At 43.3% G+C, this 19,351-nt stretch overlaps 1 protein-coding gene across 1 annotated transcript in view; it reads right to left on the bottom strand.

Annotated features, from left to right (window-relative positions):
* LOC126272864 (venom dipeptidyl peptidase 4-like) overlaps positions 1–19,351 on the bottom strand; it is a 285,445-nt gene that overhangs the window by 189,696 nt on the left and 76,398 nt on the right. Inside the window, exon 4 of the mRNA XM_049976083.1 lies at positions 1,538–1,725. Coding sequence (XP_049832040.1) covers positions 1,538–1,725 — 188 coding nt within the window. The remainder of the gene's footprint in view (positions 1–1,537; positions 1,726–19,351) is intronic.

Here is a 19,351-nt window from a genome sequence, read left to right on the forward strand (position 1 = left end):
TGCCGTTCCGTCGAAACATGCGATAAAATGTTGGATTAATAACTTTGAAGAGACTGGATCTGCCCTCAAGAAAAACCAACAGGACGACCAAGAAGTGTGCGTTCTCCAACAAACATTGATGTTGTACGCGAGTCTGTCTTATGAAGCCCACGGCGTTCAGTTCGTAGCAAGCAGCAGTGGTTGGAATGTCCCGGGAGAGAGTTCAAAAAATTCTTCATCTTGATTTAAAATTTGGTCCGTACATACTACAGAAGGTTCAACAGTTGAAGGACTGTGATTACTGGTTACGATTAAGATTCTGTCAACAAATGATAGCAAAAATAAACAATCGCGATGAAATTCTAAACAAGTTGTGGATGTCAGGTGAGGCACATTTTCAGAACTACCGTTACTGAGCAAACACACATCCTAATCACGTTCATGAGAGCCCTTTACACGCTAGTACAGTATGGTGAGGTGTTTCATCACATGGGATTATCGGACCGTAATTTTTCGCAGATGAACAGGGAAACACAATAACTGTCAATGCAGATCGTTACGTGGAGATGTTACAAACTTTCGTTACACCTGCATTGAACAACTTTCCAAACGTTCAAGATTCCTGGTTTCAACAGGATGAAGCGACATCACACACTGCACGGCAATCAATGGCGTATGTGCGATAATTATTTGGCAACCGTGTGATCTCACTATTCCGTAACATTCCCTGGCCCCACCGATCGCCAGATTTATCTATTTGTGATTTTTTGGTGTCATTTTTTCTTGTGTCTACACGACTCAACCAAGAGCCCTGGATGAGTTAAAACAGAGAATTCGGGATGCACAGTATCCCAGCTGACATGATGCTGCGGTCAATGAGGAATCTCAACAGCAGATTTCACGAATGTATTCGTACAGGAGGACGCCATCTAAAGGAAGTAATTTTAAAAAAAATGATAAATGTCATCAATGTTTTGTAAATGGAAAAGTTCTAAGGTTTCAATTACTATGAATGCAATTTCTTTCGTTCATCACTTCTAGTTTTATTGGATTGTGGAAATGCTCCCATTTTTCGGTGTCACCCTGTATAATCCTACGCCGAAAAAGGTGCCGGTTTTTATAATGCTGACGTGAGCAGTAGATGCTGATGTTCAGCATATTTATAAAACATGATTCTCCAGAGTGCTCTTATTCAAACAGGTCAAACTGGGATATGAGCAAACCGCATATTAATTCTTTAGCACGTACTATGGCTCAAATGGCCGGCTCTGAGCACAATGGGACTTAACATCTATGGTCATCAGTCCCCTAGAACTTAGAACTACTTAAACCTAACTAACCTAAGGACATCACACAACACCCAGCCATCACGAGGCAGAGAAAATCCCTGACCCCGCCGGAAATCGAACCCGGGAATCCGGGCGTGGGAAGCGAGAACGCTACCGCACGACCACGAGATGCGGACACGTACTATGAGTCTGAAGTACTGTTGTACAGTCAGCAGCCTACAGACACAACTGGGCACAACAAACGCGGCAGATAATACTGCACAACTTACCGTTAGCATATGACTCCAGGATTCCATTGAAGACGAGGTTCGGTACCCCGTCTTTGGTGATCTGTATTGGTTCAGCGTCAGGCGACGTCAGGTAGTAGATGTTGTTTCCGTACACATACGCCAGCTGGCTTTTTGTGCCCCACGTCACCAGTTGAAGGCGTTTTCCACCGCCGATCTGTGTCACCCTGCTGAGGAGACACACAAATGTTGAATACTACGGCACCGTTCACCAGACAGTGTCAGACTTGAACAATTTAGTCCTCAGCCAAAATGTCGCACATTGTATAAACAAACGCTTTATCCTACAGGAATGTGCTTACGTATACATGATTGTACATCTGCGTATACCTGTATGTCCATAATCTGAAAACAACTTTGAAAGTCGTCTGTAAAATCTGTGAACGCTACAAACAATTCAATACCTTCTGTTGCTGACAGTACGGGTAATGTAACTGATGATGATAAACAGAAGGCCGAAATTCTAAACCTAGCTTTCAAAAACTCGTTCACGATAGAGGACTGCAGCACCATTCCCCCTTTCAATTATCGAACAAACGAAAGGATGGCTGACATAGTGTTTAGTGTATCTGGGATTGTAAAACAGTTAAGGTCCTTAGACGCCAGGAAGGCATCTCGCCCAGACGGTACCCCCTTAAGATATTATTTGACTATGCTACAAATATAGCACCATTTGTATCCGTCAACTATCAGAGATCATTGGAACTGCGGGAAGTTCCACGGGACTGGAAGAAGGCCCAGGTCATAGCAATCTATAAAAAGAGTAGAAAATCGGATGCACATAATTACCGGCCAATTTCACTGACATCGATTTGTTGTAGAACTATGGAACATATTTTGTGTTTATTTTGTGTTCAGACATAATGACCTTTCTAGACTCTGAGAAGCTCATCTGCAGAAACCAGCATGGTTTTAGGAAACAGCGCTCTAGCGAGACACAGCTGGCCCTCTTTGTGCATGATATACAACAGGCTCTAGATACCGGCTCCCAGGTTGATACCATATTTCTCGACTTCCGAAAGGCGTTCGACTCAGTTCCGCACTGTCGCTTGTTACAAAAAGTGCGCTCTTACGGTCTATCCAATGACATATGCGATTGGATAGAAAATTTTCTAACAGACAGGGAGCAGTATGACGTCCTGAACGGGGTAACTTCAACAGAAACAAGAGTAACTTCAGGTGTGCCCCAGGGCAGCGTAATAGGTCCTCTGCTTTTTGCGATTTACGTAAACGATCTGGTTATTGATAGCGGCCTTAGACTGTTTGCTGATGATGCTGTAGTCTACAGGAAAATAGTATCTAACAAAAGTTGCGAACAAATCAATGAAGATTTGCAGAAAATAAATGCGTGCTGTAATGACTGGCACTTATCTCTCAATATTAATAAGTGTAATCTACTGCGTATAACAAGGCGAAAATTCCCATTAATGTTTGAGTACAAAATAAATGCCCAGTCTTGGGAAGCGGTAACATCAGTCAAGTATCTGGGTGTGACTATACGAAATGATCTCAAATGGAATGAGCAGATTACACAAGTAACGGGTAAGGCGAACTCTAGATTTCGGTTTATTGGTATAATCCTGAAGCGATGCAGTCCTTCAACAAAGGAAATAGCTTACAATACGTTAGTTCGTCCAGTCTTGGAGTATTGTTCGTCTGTATGGGACCCTTACCAGTTGGGTCTGATTCAAGAGATTGAGAAGGTCCAAAGAAGAGCGGCAAGATTCGTGACTGGTACATTTAGCCATCGCGAGAGCGTTACAAATCTCATAGATAGTTTGTAGTGGGACACACAGCAGGGGCTGTTCACTAAATCCAGAAATCGAATCTTCACCGAGGATGTAGAGCATATATTATTACCACCAACTTTCAAATCGCGTAATGATAATCATTCAAAGATAAGGGATATAAGAGCTGATACTGAAGGCGTTCAAACAGTCGTTTTTCCCTCGCGCGATCCGCGAGTGGAACAAAGGGGGGAAATATGACTTTGGCGCGAATTGTGCCCTCCGACACACCGCTTGGTGGCTAGCGGAGTATGTATGTAGATATGTAGATGTAGATGTAGAATGGCAGTGGGCGCTTACCACTATATTAGGGCTTTTGGCTTTTCCCGTTTCAGTCATGTATGAGGGAATCCTCCCCCCTCCCCTCCGCCACCCTCCTCCCCCTCCAATCAACCGTGGACCGTAGGTGAAACCACAACGGAGGGGTATCTGTTGAGAGGCCAGACAAACGTCTGGTTCCTGAAGAGGGGCAGCAGCCTTTTCACTAGTTGCAGGGACAACACTCTGGATGATTGACTGATCTGGCCTCGAAACATTAACCAAAACGCCTTGCTGTGCTGGTACTGCGAACGGCTGAAAGCAAGGGGAAACTACGGCCGTAATTTTTACCGAGGACATGCAGCTTTACTGTATGATTAAATGATGATGGCGTCCTATTGGGTAAAATATTCTGGAGGTACAATAGTCCCCCATTCGGATCTCTGGGCGGGGACTACTCAGGAGAACGTCGTAATCAGGAGAGGCAAAACTGACGTTCTACGGACCGGAGCGTGGAATGTCAGATCTCTTAATCGGGCAGATATGTTAGAAAATTCAAAAAGGGAAATGGATGGGTTAAAGTTATATATAGTGGGAATTAGTGAAGTTCGGGGGCAGGAGCAAGATATCTGGTCAGGTGAATATAGGGTTATAAATACAAAGTCAAATAATGGTAATGCAGGAGGAGGTTTAATAATGAATAAAAAATAGGATCACGGATATGCTACTACGAACAGAATAGTTTCCGCATTACTGTAGTAAAGATACACACGAAGCCCATGCCTACCACAGTTGTACAAGTTTATATGCCAGCTAGCTCCGCAGATGATGAAGGGTGAAAAAATGTATGTTGCGATAAAAGAAATTATTCAGACAGTTACGGCAGATGAAAATTTAATACTCATGGGGGACTGACTAGATTTAGATTGTAGAAAAAGGAAGAGAGGGAAAAGTAGTAGGTGAATATGGACTGAGAGTAAGGAGAGAAAGAGGAAGCCGCCTGGTAGAATTTTGCACAGAGCATAACTTAATCATAGTTAAGAATCATGAAGGAAGATTGTATACGCGGAAGAGACCTGGAGACATTGGAAGATTTCCGATAGATTATATAACGGGAAGACAAGGATTTAGAAACCAGTTTTTAAATTGTAAGACATTTCCAGGGGCAGATGTGGACTCTGACCACAATTTTTTGGTTATGAACTTTAGATTGAAACTGAAAAACTTCAAAAAGGTAGGAATGTAAGAAGATGGGATCTGCATAAACTGAAAGGACCATAGGTTGTAGAGAGTTTCAGAGAGAGCATTAGGGGACGATTGGCAAGAACAGGGGAAAGAAATACAGTAGAAGAAGAATGGGTAGCTTTCATAGATGAAACAGTGAAAGCAACAGAGGATCAAGTAGGTAAAAGACGAGGGCTAGCAGAAATCCTTGGGTAACAGAATATATACTAAATTTAATTGACGAAAGGAGAAAATATAAAAATGCAGCAAACGAAGCAGGCGAAAAGTAGTACAAGCGTCTCAAAAATGAGACAGACAGGAAATAGAAAATGGCTAACCAGGGATGGCCAGAGGAGAAATGTAAGAATGTAAAGGCATATATCACTAGGAGTAAAATAGATACAGCCTATAGAAAAATTAAAGAGACCTTTGGAGAAAAGAGAACTACTTGCATGAATGTCAAGAGCTCAGATTGAAAAGCAATTCTAAGCAAATAAGGAGAGCAGGAAAGTGGAAAGAGTATATAGAGGGACTACACAATGGCGATGTACTTGAGTGCAATACTATGGAAATGGAAGAGGATGTTGATGAAGACGAAATTGGAGATATGATACTGCATGAAGAATTTGACAGAGCACTGAAAGACTTAAGTTGTAACAAGTCCCCGGGAGTAGATAGTATTCCATTAGATCAACTAATAGCCTTGGAGGACCCAGCCATGACAAAATTATTACACCTGGTGAGCAAGATGTATGAGACAGGCAAAATGTCTTCAGACTTCAAGGAGAATATAATAATTCCATTCCCAAAGAAAATAGGTGTTAACAGATGTGAAAATTACCGAACTATCAGTTTAATAAGTCATTATTGCAAAATACTAACACGAACTCTTTCAAACGAATGGAAAAACAGGTAAAAGCTGACGTCGGTGAAGATCAGTTTGGATTGCATAGAAATGTTGGAACACGAGAGGCAACACTGATCCTGCGACTTGTCTTACAAGATAGGTTAAGGAAAGGCAAACCTACGTTTCTGATATTTGTAGTCCTAGAGAAAGGTTTTCACAGTGGTGACTGCAATACTCTCTTTCAAATTCTGCAGGTGGCAGGTGTAAAATACAGGGAGCGAAAGGCTATTTACAATTTGTACAGGAATCAGATGGAAGTTATGAGTCTAGGGGCACGAAGGGGAAGCAGTTGTTGAGATTGGAGTGAGACATGGTTGAAGCCTATTCCCGATGTTATTCAGTCTGTATATTGAGCGAGCAGTAAAGGAAACAAAAGAAAAATCTGGAGTAGGAATTAAAATCCATGGAGAAGAAATAAAAATTTTGAGGTTTGCTGACGACATTGTAATTCTGTCAGAAACAGCAAAGGGCCTGGAAGAACAGTTGAACCGAATAGGAGGATGTATGAAGATGAACGGCAACAAAAGCAAAATGAAGGTAATGGAATGTAGTCAACTTAAATCAGGCGATGCTGAGAGAATTAAGATAAGAAATGAGTCACTTAAAGTAGTGAGTTTTGCTATTTGGGAAGCAAAATAACTGATGATGATCGAAGTAGAGAGGACATACAATGTAGACTGGCAATGAGAAGGAAAGCGTTACTGAAGAAGAGAAATTTGTTAACGTCGAGTATAGATTTAAGTGTCAGAAAGTCATTTCTGAAAGTATTGGTATGAAGTGTAGCCTTGTATGGAAGTCAAACATGGACGATAAACAGTGTAGACAAAAAAAGAATAGAAGCTTTAGAAATGTGGTGCTAGTGAAGAATGCTGAAGATTAGATGTGTAGATCACGAAACAAATGAGGAGGTACTGAATAGAATTGGGGAGAAGAGGAATTGTGGCACAACTTGACAAGAAGGGAGCGGTTGATAGAACAAGTTCTGTGGCATCAAGGGATCACCAATTTAGTATTGGAGGAAAGCGTGGGTGGTAAAAATCGTAGAGGGAGCCCAAGAGATGAATAGCCTAAACAGATTCAGAAGGATGTAGGTCGCAGTAGTCATTGTGAGATGAACACGCTTGCACAGGCTAGAGCAACATGGAGAGCTCCATAAAACCAGTCTCTGGACTTAGGGGCGCAGCAACAACATGGAGGGGGTGTACAATGATTGCTTAAACGCCCGTGTGCATGCTAGTCTAATCTGGCCTTCACGATCTCTAAGAGAGCGATACGTAGGGGTTTGGAGTCGGAGGTGCAAAAATTCCCCTTCGAGCCTGCCTGCCCCCGTCTCCGCCGCAACCACTAAAGCAGTCCAACCCGCTGTAACGGAAACCGGAGAGTAAATGTGTACTGAAGCACAGTGGTTAAAGGCAGCCAACATGGGTTTCCGGTAGCCTGGCAAGCTTCACGGGAGCCGGCCAGCCTGCTGCACCCGAGTAGAGGTTGCGCTGTAAATCTAACGTGACTACAGAACAGTCAGCTGTATGTTTGCGTAGGTAGTTTCACTGCAGGTCATCTATCATAACGGTTGGAGCAGAAAAATGAACAGGTCAAAAGTAAAGAAAATTGAGGAGAAATTAAGAATTGGGGAATGTATACAAGTCACGAAACAGATCCCAGGTCCAGCAGAGGAAAAGTTTTCGTGTTCTACACTCCTGGAAACTGAAATAAGAACACCGTGAATTCATTGCCCCAGGAAGGGGAAACTTCATTGGCACATTCCTGGGGTCAGATACATCACATGATCACACTGACAGAACCACAAGCACATAGACACAGGCAACAGAGCATGCACAATGTCGGCACTAGTACAGTCTATATCCACCTTTCGCAGCAATGCAGGCTGCTATTCTCCCATGGAGACGATCGTAGAGATGCTGGATGTAGTCCTGTGGAACGGCTTGCCATGCCATTTCCACCTGGCGCCTCAGTTGGACCAGCGTTCGTGCTGGACGTACAGACCGCGTGAGACGACGCTTCATCCAGTCCCAAACATGCTCAATGGGGGACAGATCCGGAGATCTTGCTGGCCAGGGTAGTTGACTTACACCTTCTAGAGCACGTTGGGTGGCACGGGATACATGCGGACGTGCATTGTCCTGTTGGAACAGCAAGTTCCCTTGCCGGTCTAGGAATGGTAGAACGATGGGTTCGATGACGGTTTGGATGTACCGTGCACTATTCAGTGTTCCCTCGACGATCACCAGAGGTGTACGGCCAGTGTAGGAGATCGCCCCCCCCCCCTCCCCCCCCACACCATGATGCCGGGTGTTGACCCTGTGTGTCTCGGTCGTATGCAGTCCTGATTGTGGCGCTCACTTGCACGGCGCCAAACACGCATACGACCATCATTGGCACCAAGGCAGAAGCGACTCTCATCGCTGAAGACGACACGTCTCCATTCGTCCCTCCATTCACGCCTGCCGCGACACCACTGGAGGCGGGCTGCACGATGTTGGGGCGTGAGCGGAAGACGGCCTAACGGTGTGCGGGACCGTAGCCCAGCTTCATGGAGACGGTTGCGAATGGTCCTCGCCGATACACCAGGAGCAACAGTGTCCCTAATTTGCTGGGAAGTGGCGGTGCGGTCCCCTTCGGCACTGCGTTGGAACCTACGGTCTTGGCGTGCATCCGTGCGTCGCTGCGGTCCGGTCCCAGGTCGACGTGCACCTGCACCTTCCGCCGACCACTAGCGACAACATCGATGTACTGTGGAGACCTCACGCCCCACGTGTTGAGCAATTCAGCGGTACGTCCACCCGGCCTCCCGCATGCCCACTATACGCCCTCGCTCAAAGTCCGTCAACTGCACATACGGTTCACGTCCACGCTGTCGCGGCATGCTACCAGTGTTAAAGACTGCGATGGAGCTCCGTATGCCACGGCAAACTGGCTGACACTGACGGCGGCGGTGTACAAATGCTGCGCAGCTAGCGCCATTCGACGGCCAACACCGCGGTTCCTGGTGTGTCCGCTGTGCCGTGCGTGTGCTCATTGCTTGTACAGCCCTCTCGCAGTGTCCGGAGCAAGTATTGTGGGTCTGACACACCGGTGTCAATGTGTTCTTTTTTCCATTTCCAGGAGTGTATATAAGGCAGCTTTCAACAAATCGGTAGGTGTCTCGCAATGCGAATGGTGTAAACAGTTACTAAACACTCATTTGGGGACCTAGAGTATGTTACATGTTAGTAGAAGCAGTTTCCTCACTTCATAAATACACACATCAAAAAACCTTTTGCATCACTCTGGTTCCCAGAGCTCCTGAAGATAGACGTTGACTGTGGATATTGTATCACAGACACAGTCCCTTTTACTGTACAGAGATGTCACTAAACCAACCCAAAGATGTAAACAACCATGCTACAAATATAGCACCATTTGTATCCGTCAACTATCAGAGATCATTGGAACGGCGGAAAGTTCCACGGGACTGGAAGAAGGCCCAGGTCATAGCAATCTATAAAAAGGGTAGAAAATCGGATGCACACAATTACCGGCCAGTTTCACTAACTCAATTTGTTGTAGAATCATGGAACATATTTTGTGTTCAGACATAATGAACTTTCTAGACTCCGAGAAGTTCATCTGCAGAAACCAGCACGGTTTTAGGAAACAGCGGTCTTGCGAGACACAGCTGGCCCTCTTTGTGCATAATATACAACAGCCTCTATATACCGCCTATTAGACGGAGGGGGTCCGACAGCCGATCAGGTCCAGTCATTCCACCAGGAGGTGGTACACAACTCGTGTTGTCTGTAGTTCAACCATGCCTAGACGGTCAGTACCGCGGTTCGATCGCGTCCGCATTGTTATTTTGTGTCAGGGAGGGCTCTCAACAACGGAAGTGTTCAGGCGTCTCGGAATGAACCAAAACGATGTAGATCGGACATGGAGGAGATACAGACATGCCTCGCTCAGAGCGCCGGAGGGCAACTACCACTGTGGATGACCGCTACCTACGGATTATGGCTCGGAGGAACCTGACAGCAATGCTTTTCGTGCAGCAACAGGATGTCGTGTTACGACTCAGACTGTGCGCAATAGGCTGCATGATACACAACTTCGCTCCCGACGTCCATGGCGAGGTCCATCTTTGCAACCACGACAGCATGCAGCGCTGTACAGATGTGCCCAACAACATGCCGAATGGACTGCTCAGGATTGGCATCACGTTCTCTTCACCGATGAGTGTCGCATGGGCCTTCATCCAGACAATCGTTCCCAGGCAACCTGGTCAGCCTGAACGTCTTAGACACACTGTCCAGCGAGTGCAGCAAGGTGGAGGTTCCCTGCTGTTTTGGGGTGGCATTATGTGGGGCCGACGCACGCCACTGGTGGTCATGGAAGGCGTCGTAACGGCTGTCCGATACGCGAATGCCATCCTCCGACTGATAGTGCAACCATATGTGCAGCATATTGGAATGGCATTCATTTTTATGGACGACAATTCGTTGCCCCATCGTGCACATCTTGTGAATGACTTCCTTCAGGATAACGACATCGCTCGACTAGAGTAGCCAACATGTTCAGCAGATATGAACCCTATTGAACATGCCTGGGATAGAATGAAAAGGGATGTTTATGGACGACGTCACCCACCATCCACTCTGAGGGATCTACGCCAAATCGACATTGAGGAGTGGGGCAATCTGGACCACCAGTGCCTTGATGAAGTTGTGGATAGTATGCCATGACGAATACGGTCATGTGTCAATGCAAGAGGACGTGCTACTGGGTATTAGAAATACCGGTGTGTACAGCAATCTGGACCATCACCTCTGAAGATCTCGCTGTATGGTAGTGCCACATGCAACGTATGGTTTTCAAGAGCAATAAAAAGGATGGAAATGATGTTTATGTCGATCTCTAATGCAGTTGTCTGTATAGGTTCCGGAACTCTCGGAACCGAGGAGATGCAAAACTTTTTTTGATGTATTTTGAAAGAGGACAAAGACTTAGTTAGTGGCTGACAAATGTGTGGAAATGTGTGGCAAAAATTGAGGCCCTTTAGCACTGAGCCGCGCATGACTCGCGTTCATGCCATGAATTGTTTGTCATCTTCTATTACTGTAGTGCCGCCTCGTTTTCTTATTCCATTTACTGGCGTCACTAGCTTCCTGCCTTACTTGCCCGTGAGTGGCAGCTTCAGCGCGTGTCGATAAGCGCACTGTCGTACCATCTCTGGAGCGACCGATAGTATTTCCGGGTCGTCAGTGGGAGACGCACCAGCAGTGCAGTCGCGACGGAGCAGCAGTCGCGGACCGAGCAGCAGTCCAGTTAGTCGGTTGGCGTGGAGCAGCAAGCAAACCCCCATCGCGCGGAGTCGGGAACGAGTCCTCACTTAACTCACTATCGAGTCTCAACTGTTTACATTTCTTCCTTTGATCCTGGATGTCGGTTTGGGACATCCGCACGATCAACAACGTGTGTGTATTTAAGTCAGCCGTTAAACATATTTTGTGGATATGTGGCCTTCAGTCGAGTATTAGTGTCTCTTAAATTAATGTCCTTGTCTTGCCCTTAAGGCATGATACTGTTATTCTTTATTTTGTAAGGTGTCAGGCAAATCCAACACCTTCCATGAAAACCCTGACATGATAAGAAAATCCAGTAGTATGTCACATAGCTCCGAATAAATCGTGACATTAAATTAACCAAAGTAATACGAGTAACGAGTGAGTAAATGGAATACCACAGACTAACACAAGAATGCCTAAATGCATGTCGTACTTTCCCACCGTGAGACCGACGCAGTTCCGAGGGGAGAAACGAGAACAAAAGCCGAGAGCAGAACCGTGTTAAGCTAGAAGGCCCTACGATAAGGGACAGACTGGACACCCACGTCGCCAGCTAACCACTAGTTAACATTGAGACCCTGATTGGTCAGATGAAAATACAGCCAGATGGTTTTCTTTTTAAACCAACTTCGGTAAATTGTAGTAAGGAGAAATTAGGAGAGTTGCTTCCGAGACAGCGAGCTGGACGGAGCTGCGCCAGCCGCCGCCCCCCCCCCCCCCCCCCCTGATGAACACCGACAAGGTAATGAATGCACGCGATGCCGCATAATAGCGCATAAAGCTTCACTCAGAACTGCAGAAGTCTTATCTGTTACACCCCCTTTTTGGGCAATACTAGTGTCGATCGTAAATTAAATCTCATGGTATTCACATTTGCCACTTGAAGTAAAGATCTGAAACGCGATGATTTCTCTATTATATAATTGAGAAGCCACATCAGCCACTGTAATTTACGACAAGTTAGATAAGTAATTCAAAATAATTGAGGGTCACTGTAGACCATTTTGATAGTTTTCTCTTTTGTGAAAGTTAATTTAAACCTAGATTATAGATGTGATATGGCATAGGTCATCCTTCGATCCATTGTAGAACTTGGAAACCCATTCAGGGAATATTCGTTCACATTTTTGTTGAACGCAGTTGGTTTTTACCATCCTGTATTAAAACACTCCCTTTTATCAATAGTGCAATTTATAAACAATGTTTTGTGAGTAGAATAAAATTTCCAATGGTAAACCTAACTGCTTTTTCGACATTATTTTACCAGCTAACTAAAAATAGGAAAGCCTTGAACCCCTTCCACTAAATTTAGTTAGTATTAAGATTCTTTTACAGGGAGTGCAGTGGAGCTGACGCTGAGATCATTAAGTATTTGGTTATATCATCGCTAGTCTCACTGAACTCTTCTGAATTCTACATGTCATGTGTGGTCTGGCGTCTCCTTACCAGCAATAGGTCCCAGGTTCAAACTAGTCAATTCCCTAAAAAACACGCTCAGAGCGTTGTTGCGCGAAAGTGGTAGGGAGACACGATATAGAACAGACACCACCATGAATCCAGAATGAGATTTTCACTCTGCAGCAGAGTGTGCGCTGATATGAAACTTCCTGGCAGATTAAAACTGTGTGCCCGACCGAGACCCGAACTCGGGTCCTTTGCCTTTCGCGGGCAAGTGCTCTACCAACTGAGCTACCGAAGCACGACTCACGCCCAGTACTCACAGCTTTACTTCCGCCAGTATCCGTCTCCTACATTCCAAACTTTACAGAAGCTCTCCTGCGAACCATGCAGAACTAGCACTCCTGAAAGAAAGGATATTACGGAGACAGGGCTTAGCCACAGCCTAGGGGATGTTTCCAGAATGAGATTTTCACTGTGCAGCGGAGTGTGCGCTGATATGAAACTTCCTGGCAGATTCTGGAAACATCCGCTAGGCTGTGGCTAAGCCATGTCTCCGCAATATCCTTTCTTTCAGGAGTGCTAGTTCTGCTTGGTTCGCAGGAGAGCTTCTGTAAAGTTTGGAAGGTAGGAGACGGATACTGGCGGAAGTAAAGCTGTGAGTACCGGGCGTGAGTCGTGCTTTGGTGGCTCAGTTTTTAGAGCACTTGCCCGCGAAAGGCAAAGGTCCCGAGTTCGAGTCTCGGTCGGGCACACATTTTTAATCTGCCAGGAAGTTTCACCACCATGAATGTTTAAAAAATGGCGACCCTGCCAGGAAGGTAAAATACCATGATTGAAAGTCGACCACATGCCTAACTAGGTCAGAAAAATACCTACTGAAAAATTTTCGTAGTTACATTTTTTTCTTATAGTTATACATAGTCGTAAACAGTAGGTGATGCAATAGATAGTAAAAGTATTCACCAAATAGTGAGACATTGTAGCAGAGGCAATAGCATAATTAAGTTATGAATTTTAATATTGTTAGAATTAAGTTTTCTCCCCAATGCAAGCGCACAGGTGGCGGATACATCGTTGACAAGTTGGTTCTAACCCAACAAGTAAGTGAATGGTTTGTCAAGTCGTGTGAACAAAAACTTTATGAAACGCATGAGATCGTATGAGCGCTTGTTGACGCGAAGTAGGGCGCGTGAATTTCTTTTAAAACTGAAAATAAGGTATTCGGAAAGATTAGCAATGGCAGATCGAGACCTTGACCGAATTAAGGTAGAGACCCAGCATGAAAATGGACAGAGAATAGGGAACAGTACAACAGAGGATGCAGTATCGCGAGAAATAGGACATATAACGCACCATAACGACGATAATGTACGCCAAGGCACACAAAATCTAGGTCAGCATACGACAGAGGAGCAGGAAAGTATAGAGACAGTCGATGAGGATTCTAACTTGCGTCTAGAATACGTAGAACCCACAGTACAAGTAATCAGAGCTCCCTCACCACAGAGTACAAGGAATGCGAGCAGAAACGTGTCACAGCAGAGGTCAATGCAATCGGTTGCGAACCAACACGTGGGCGAAAGCACAGAACGTAGGACGTCGGAAGAAAACGCAATAGGACCCACCAATCTGGCAGAATTATTACAAAATATTACGGAAACCATGAACAGGCAAAACAAAGAGATTGCGAACCAAATTAAAATTCAGAATGCAGAAATGACGAAACAAAATGCAGAAACCACGAGGCAAATGCGTGCGATTAAAGAACAAACCAAAAAAATTCAGTTACACCTAAGTCATATTGAAGACGAGGCAAAAGAATCTCGAGAAGTGATAGGACACTTAATAACAGGTTACAATCAGTTGAGAACAGACATTCAAAAATGGCTCTGAGCACTATGGGACTCAACTGCTGTGGTCATTAGTCCCCTAGAACTTAGAACTACTTAAACCTAACTAACCTAAGGACATCACACACATCCATGCCCGAGGCAGGATTCGAACCTGCGACCGTAGCAGTCGCACGGCTCCGGACTGCGCGCCTAGAACCGCGAGACCACCGCGGCCGGCAGAACAGACATTGACAAGGTACAAGTGGACGTACAAAAATTGCGTAATGACACTCAGGACGAGATCAAAACATTACGTAACAACACCCAGGGAGAAGTCAAGAAACTAAAGAAACAGATAAACGTAATTACTAGACAAGCAGCAGGTACAGCGCGTGAAAATGTTGAAAAAAGTGTGTTACACAAACGTATCACAAAAGCAGCACTGAAAAGATATGATAACCGCATAGTCAAAATAGAAGGGCAAACGAAGCGACAATCCCAGAAATTGCGAACAGAGTTGTTGCAAACCATTGAAGAGCGTAGTGAACTGGATCGAACAAGCACAGAGTCTGCAACCACATCCGTATCTGTAACAGCTCCGGTAAAACAAGCAATTAACGAAGATATTACGCATTTGCGATTCCAATCACCGGCGGAAAGTGACATACGTGACAATGGAAAGCGTGGTCGCGAAGAGTAAAGTGCAATGCATTCAGCTACATGTTCACAACCGATGGAAGAAAATTATTGCGTACCACTACAACGATACTACGCAAGGGTAGGCGAAAGTTACAGTGGACAATATCCAATGGATCTACCACAACCGGAAAGAACGACGGGAGAAATGATCAGAAACAAAAGTGCTGAAGAATCGCAAATTTCATATGGAACTATGACGAAGTACGACAATGATCATTTCCTCACAGTCAGAAAATTTCAATAATTTCGAGAAGGAAACTCATTACATCCACGTACTTTTACTGATCAATTCCGAGTAGGATTACCAGAACACTGGACGCTAGCACACAAATTAGACTTTATATGTGCACACATGTCAGGAACAGGCGCAGAAACCATGCAGAATGTTGCAGCAACATGCCGATCGTACGAAGATTTCAGAGAGAAGTTTCTCTCACGATATTGGTCCAGCGAAGCACAGAACAGAGTGAAGTACGAATTATTACAGAACCCATATTTTGAAAATTCAGGAGAGAAGAGTCACGTGAAATTTTTCGTAGTAATGGCAAACAAAAATCAATGCTTAGATGTACCATACAGTGACGGAGAGTTGATTAAATTATGCGCTATGAAGTTACCATTGAAGTACAAGCAATCATTAGTAGGTCGCGGAAGCAATGACGTCGAAGTATTTAAAGGTATTCTAAGGGAACTAGAGTTCATATTTTCGGAAGATGACGCAAGAAAAAGACGAAGCGCACGTGAAAACGAAAGCAAAAAGCAGTGGAATCCACAAGACACAGTACGAAGAAACAATAATTACAAACCCCGTGATAACTTCGCACCAAGAAACGAAAATAGATTTCAACAAAGAATCGGTTATGGATTTAGAAGAGAATATGGCAATAACTATAATTCACCCAGGATTGGCTACAACTATTGCAGAGGGAATAACGACAACTGTAACGGGTACTGGAGAACCAATAGACCGACAAATTATCAACAAAGAAACCACTATCAACAAGCTGAAAGAGAAAGGCGAATACAGATAGAAGAGGTTGAGGTAAGACAACCAAAACCCGATAAACGTTAGAATTGACAGCTAAGTGCCCATGCCAAAGAAAATGACGCACCGACGCAGGACAATTGCAGCACCTTGAACAGAGAAGTAAAAATCTTATCACGACAAGAGAAGAAGGAAGAAACAAATCTGGAGGGACCATATGAAAACGAAGACAAGAAAATAACAATATCGTGCTGGGACGAAATTAATTGGAAGAATACTGACAAGGAGGATGAATTACCAGAGGCATGTACAACGAATGTTGGAGGAAAGGATGAAGTAATGAGTATTGCAGAGCTATTTGAGATGGAAACCAAGGAAAGCGAATTCAATGAGGATAATGCGCAGTCGACAGAAGTTGAAAATAAGTTGCAAGTGGGCATACAACCCAACGTATATAATGAAGGAAGTTATGAAGCGATAATTAGTGCATTTAGATGCGATTATGTGGAAGTAGCGACGAAGAAGGAGAAGATAGACGAGGATGAGGAAAAAGTAGAGGATGTAGAAAAAAGTGTAAATGAAGGAAGAAATAGAGAAGAGGAAATAAAAGAGAGATAAGTAGCAGTCGAAGCTTATCCTACAGGAAGTTCGAATTCACAAGGGAAATTCCTAAAGAGACTCATGTATGATTCAGTGGAGGATTCTTTGATGCAAGAAGAAGAAGAAGAAGAAGAAGAAGAACAGAACCAACCCTTTCAAATTAAACCAATTGTGAAGGCCATGGTAAAGCATATCCCAGTCAATATTGTAATTGATAGCGGAAATGAACTGACTGCGATCTTAGAAAATTTATTCATGCAGTGTAATGCCAATGAGAAATTGCCAGTTCTGAAAACACGTAAGATTAAAGTAAGATGTTCTATTAGAAACAATGCTGCAGAAGTTACGAGACAAAAAAGGTGAAATCTTTTGTGCCAAGGTCAAAAGATCGAAGCCAACTTCGTGATTATACCTAAACTAACTGTAGATTTGATTATAGGTGCAGATTTTTTAAATGAGGCACGAGCGATAATAGGTATGGGGAAAGGTAGCGTAACATTCGGGAATGTCACACTTTGAGCAAAAGCTAAAATTAGAAGAAATACCAGTTATAAACAAACAATTAAGAATGATGCGAGATAATGAGGATGAAGAATTAGAATGGAATGCACAAAAGAGGGAACCGCCTCAACTCATGTTAGAAGTCCATAAAGAAATTGACGAAAAATTGCAAAAAGTTCAAGGTATTTCGGAACACAGTAAAAGAGAATTAGAGGGTATTTTAGGAGATAAAGCACAGGTATTTTGACCTAAGATTGGCAGTATTAAACACTCTCAGTACAAGTTTGAAGATTAATTTTATTACTGGTAAATAATCAGCACAATATTTCAAGATTATGTTGCAGATAAGATAGTCAGAAGAAAGAGAAATGAAGAGAGAGGAAGGTGGGAAAAAGAAAGTAGTTTCAATAATAACACCAATAGTACCATAGATTAAGGTGAAGGGATAAAGCGTAGATAGTCTAACAGCATGAAATACTAAAATGCTATACATCACGACACTACACAAAAATAAAAAAAAAACGAATTTGAGGATTCTTGAGTAGATGTTAATACCCAAATATCTTAGAATTGTAACATGGAGAGGGCGCCGAAATTTGTAAAGCTTTTTAAGAAGGCATAAAACAAGTAGGTACTAGATATATGTTAGATGGTTATAAGTAAAACTTTTTGTAAGAACCATTGTAAAAACTCGAGCAAGGAAGAGATGCGACGACCCACAAGTTGCAATGCGAGAAGTATCAAGAAAGAAAAGGACGTAATTAGTAAGACACGATTCCTACAAGGGAGAGAAGGGAAGGACAGAGAGACCAACAGAGGGCCCTTGTAGAGCAGTAAATCAGCCCGCTACACATAACCCTGCAGAGACGCGACGCAACGCCGAACATCAGAGGCGACCGGTGTGGTGCAGGGACACGGGATTTTCACCGCTCGTAAACCCCGGGGCGCCCCCGACTCAGCGGAGCGAGCAAAACACGGCCCGACGAGTAGACCGCTTGGGCAAGCCACCACTGGCAAAAAATATGCGTAAAAGTCACACTACTGCTATTAAACTGATGCACGAAACTGAAGAAAACTTCAACAAAGTATAAATGACACGCCCAAACAATTAAGTGTTACTAGGAGGAGAACTTCAAAGCGACTAGTTATCAATAAATATTTACATATCCTGTCCAGAAAAGATCCAAGAAGCAAGTAAGAAGCAGAGAAAAAGCAGGAAGAACAGAAGTTGAAGATTCGCAAGATTGAGACCAAGAAAGAAGATGAGTGAAGAATAGACGACATACCTTCCCAAATCCCTATCCTATTGTAAACTAGTCGTCTGCGAAGTATTACAACGAAAAACGACCGCATTCAGCGACACATAACGATGACTTTCACGCATACAAAGCCAGTAAACTACGAGATTCTGCACTCACAGCTCCATTCCATTATGGGACCTCCACAACAGCAACACACACTTGCAAAGCCAACAAGGAACGACGAACGAAGCTGTGCATCAAATACTTGCCCACATCCATCTCGCTCAAGTCCTTCACCTTCGTGAAAAAACATTCGCCAACCTCGTGCTTAAACATTCATAGGATTGTGTGAATGTGTGAAATCAAATTATGTGATGTAGGAATTGTGCAAAAGAAACGTGTGAAAAACTAAATAAATTAAGCACACCACACAGCTAATAAACTACAAAATAGCAGTCATTGACTATGGACTTAAGTAAAAAATAGACTATCGATGAAAATAAGGCATTAGTTCTGAAATGGACAGTATATAAAGAAACAATATGCCACATATTTTCTCCTCATAAAAATAAAAGAATAACTATATTTTACTTATTTTCTCCTTATAAAAACAAAGAATAAAACATTATCTTGTTGGATGTTCTCCCTTTTTTTTGACATTTGTACCATTTATTAGGATAATATCTCAATACTTGTGTATGTATATTTCTTTGTCGAAGCAATTCTTGGAAATAATTCTTATTTGTTAATGTAACAATGCTGAAATGAGTGTCTAGGAACAAAAACATTTTTCTTATACATTATATTTAAAAATGTGTTAGGAATAGATTTTACTTAATTACTACATTTATAAAAACAATATTTCTACGAAAATCGATGTGAGAGAATCCTGACTTTCGAAAACAAACTTCTTAAAAAACAAACTTCATACTTAAATACAGAAAGAAAATAATTAAAAATTAATAATACCATAAAAATATTCTTCTCTTGTCATTTTTAATTATAATGTGGAAGAAGGCAAA

This window comes from Schistocerca gregaria, chromosome 5, assembly GCF_023897955.1.
Source record: "Schistocerca gregaria isolate iqSchGreg1 chromosome 5, iqSchGreg1.2, whole genome shotgun sequence".
Classification (NCBI taxonomy): domain Eukaryota; kingdom Metazoa; phylum Arthropoda; class Insecta; order Orthoptera; family Acrididae; genus Schistocerca; species Schistocerca gregaria.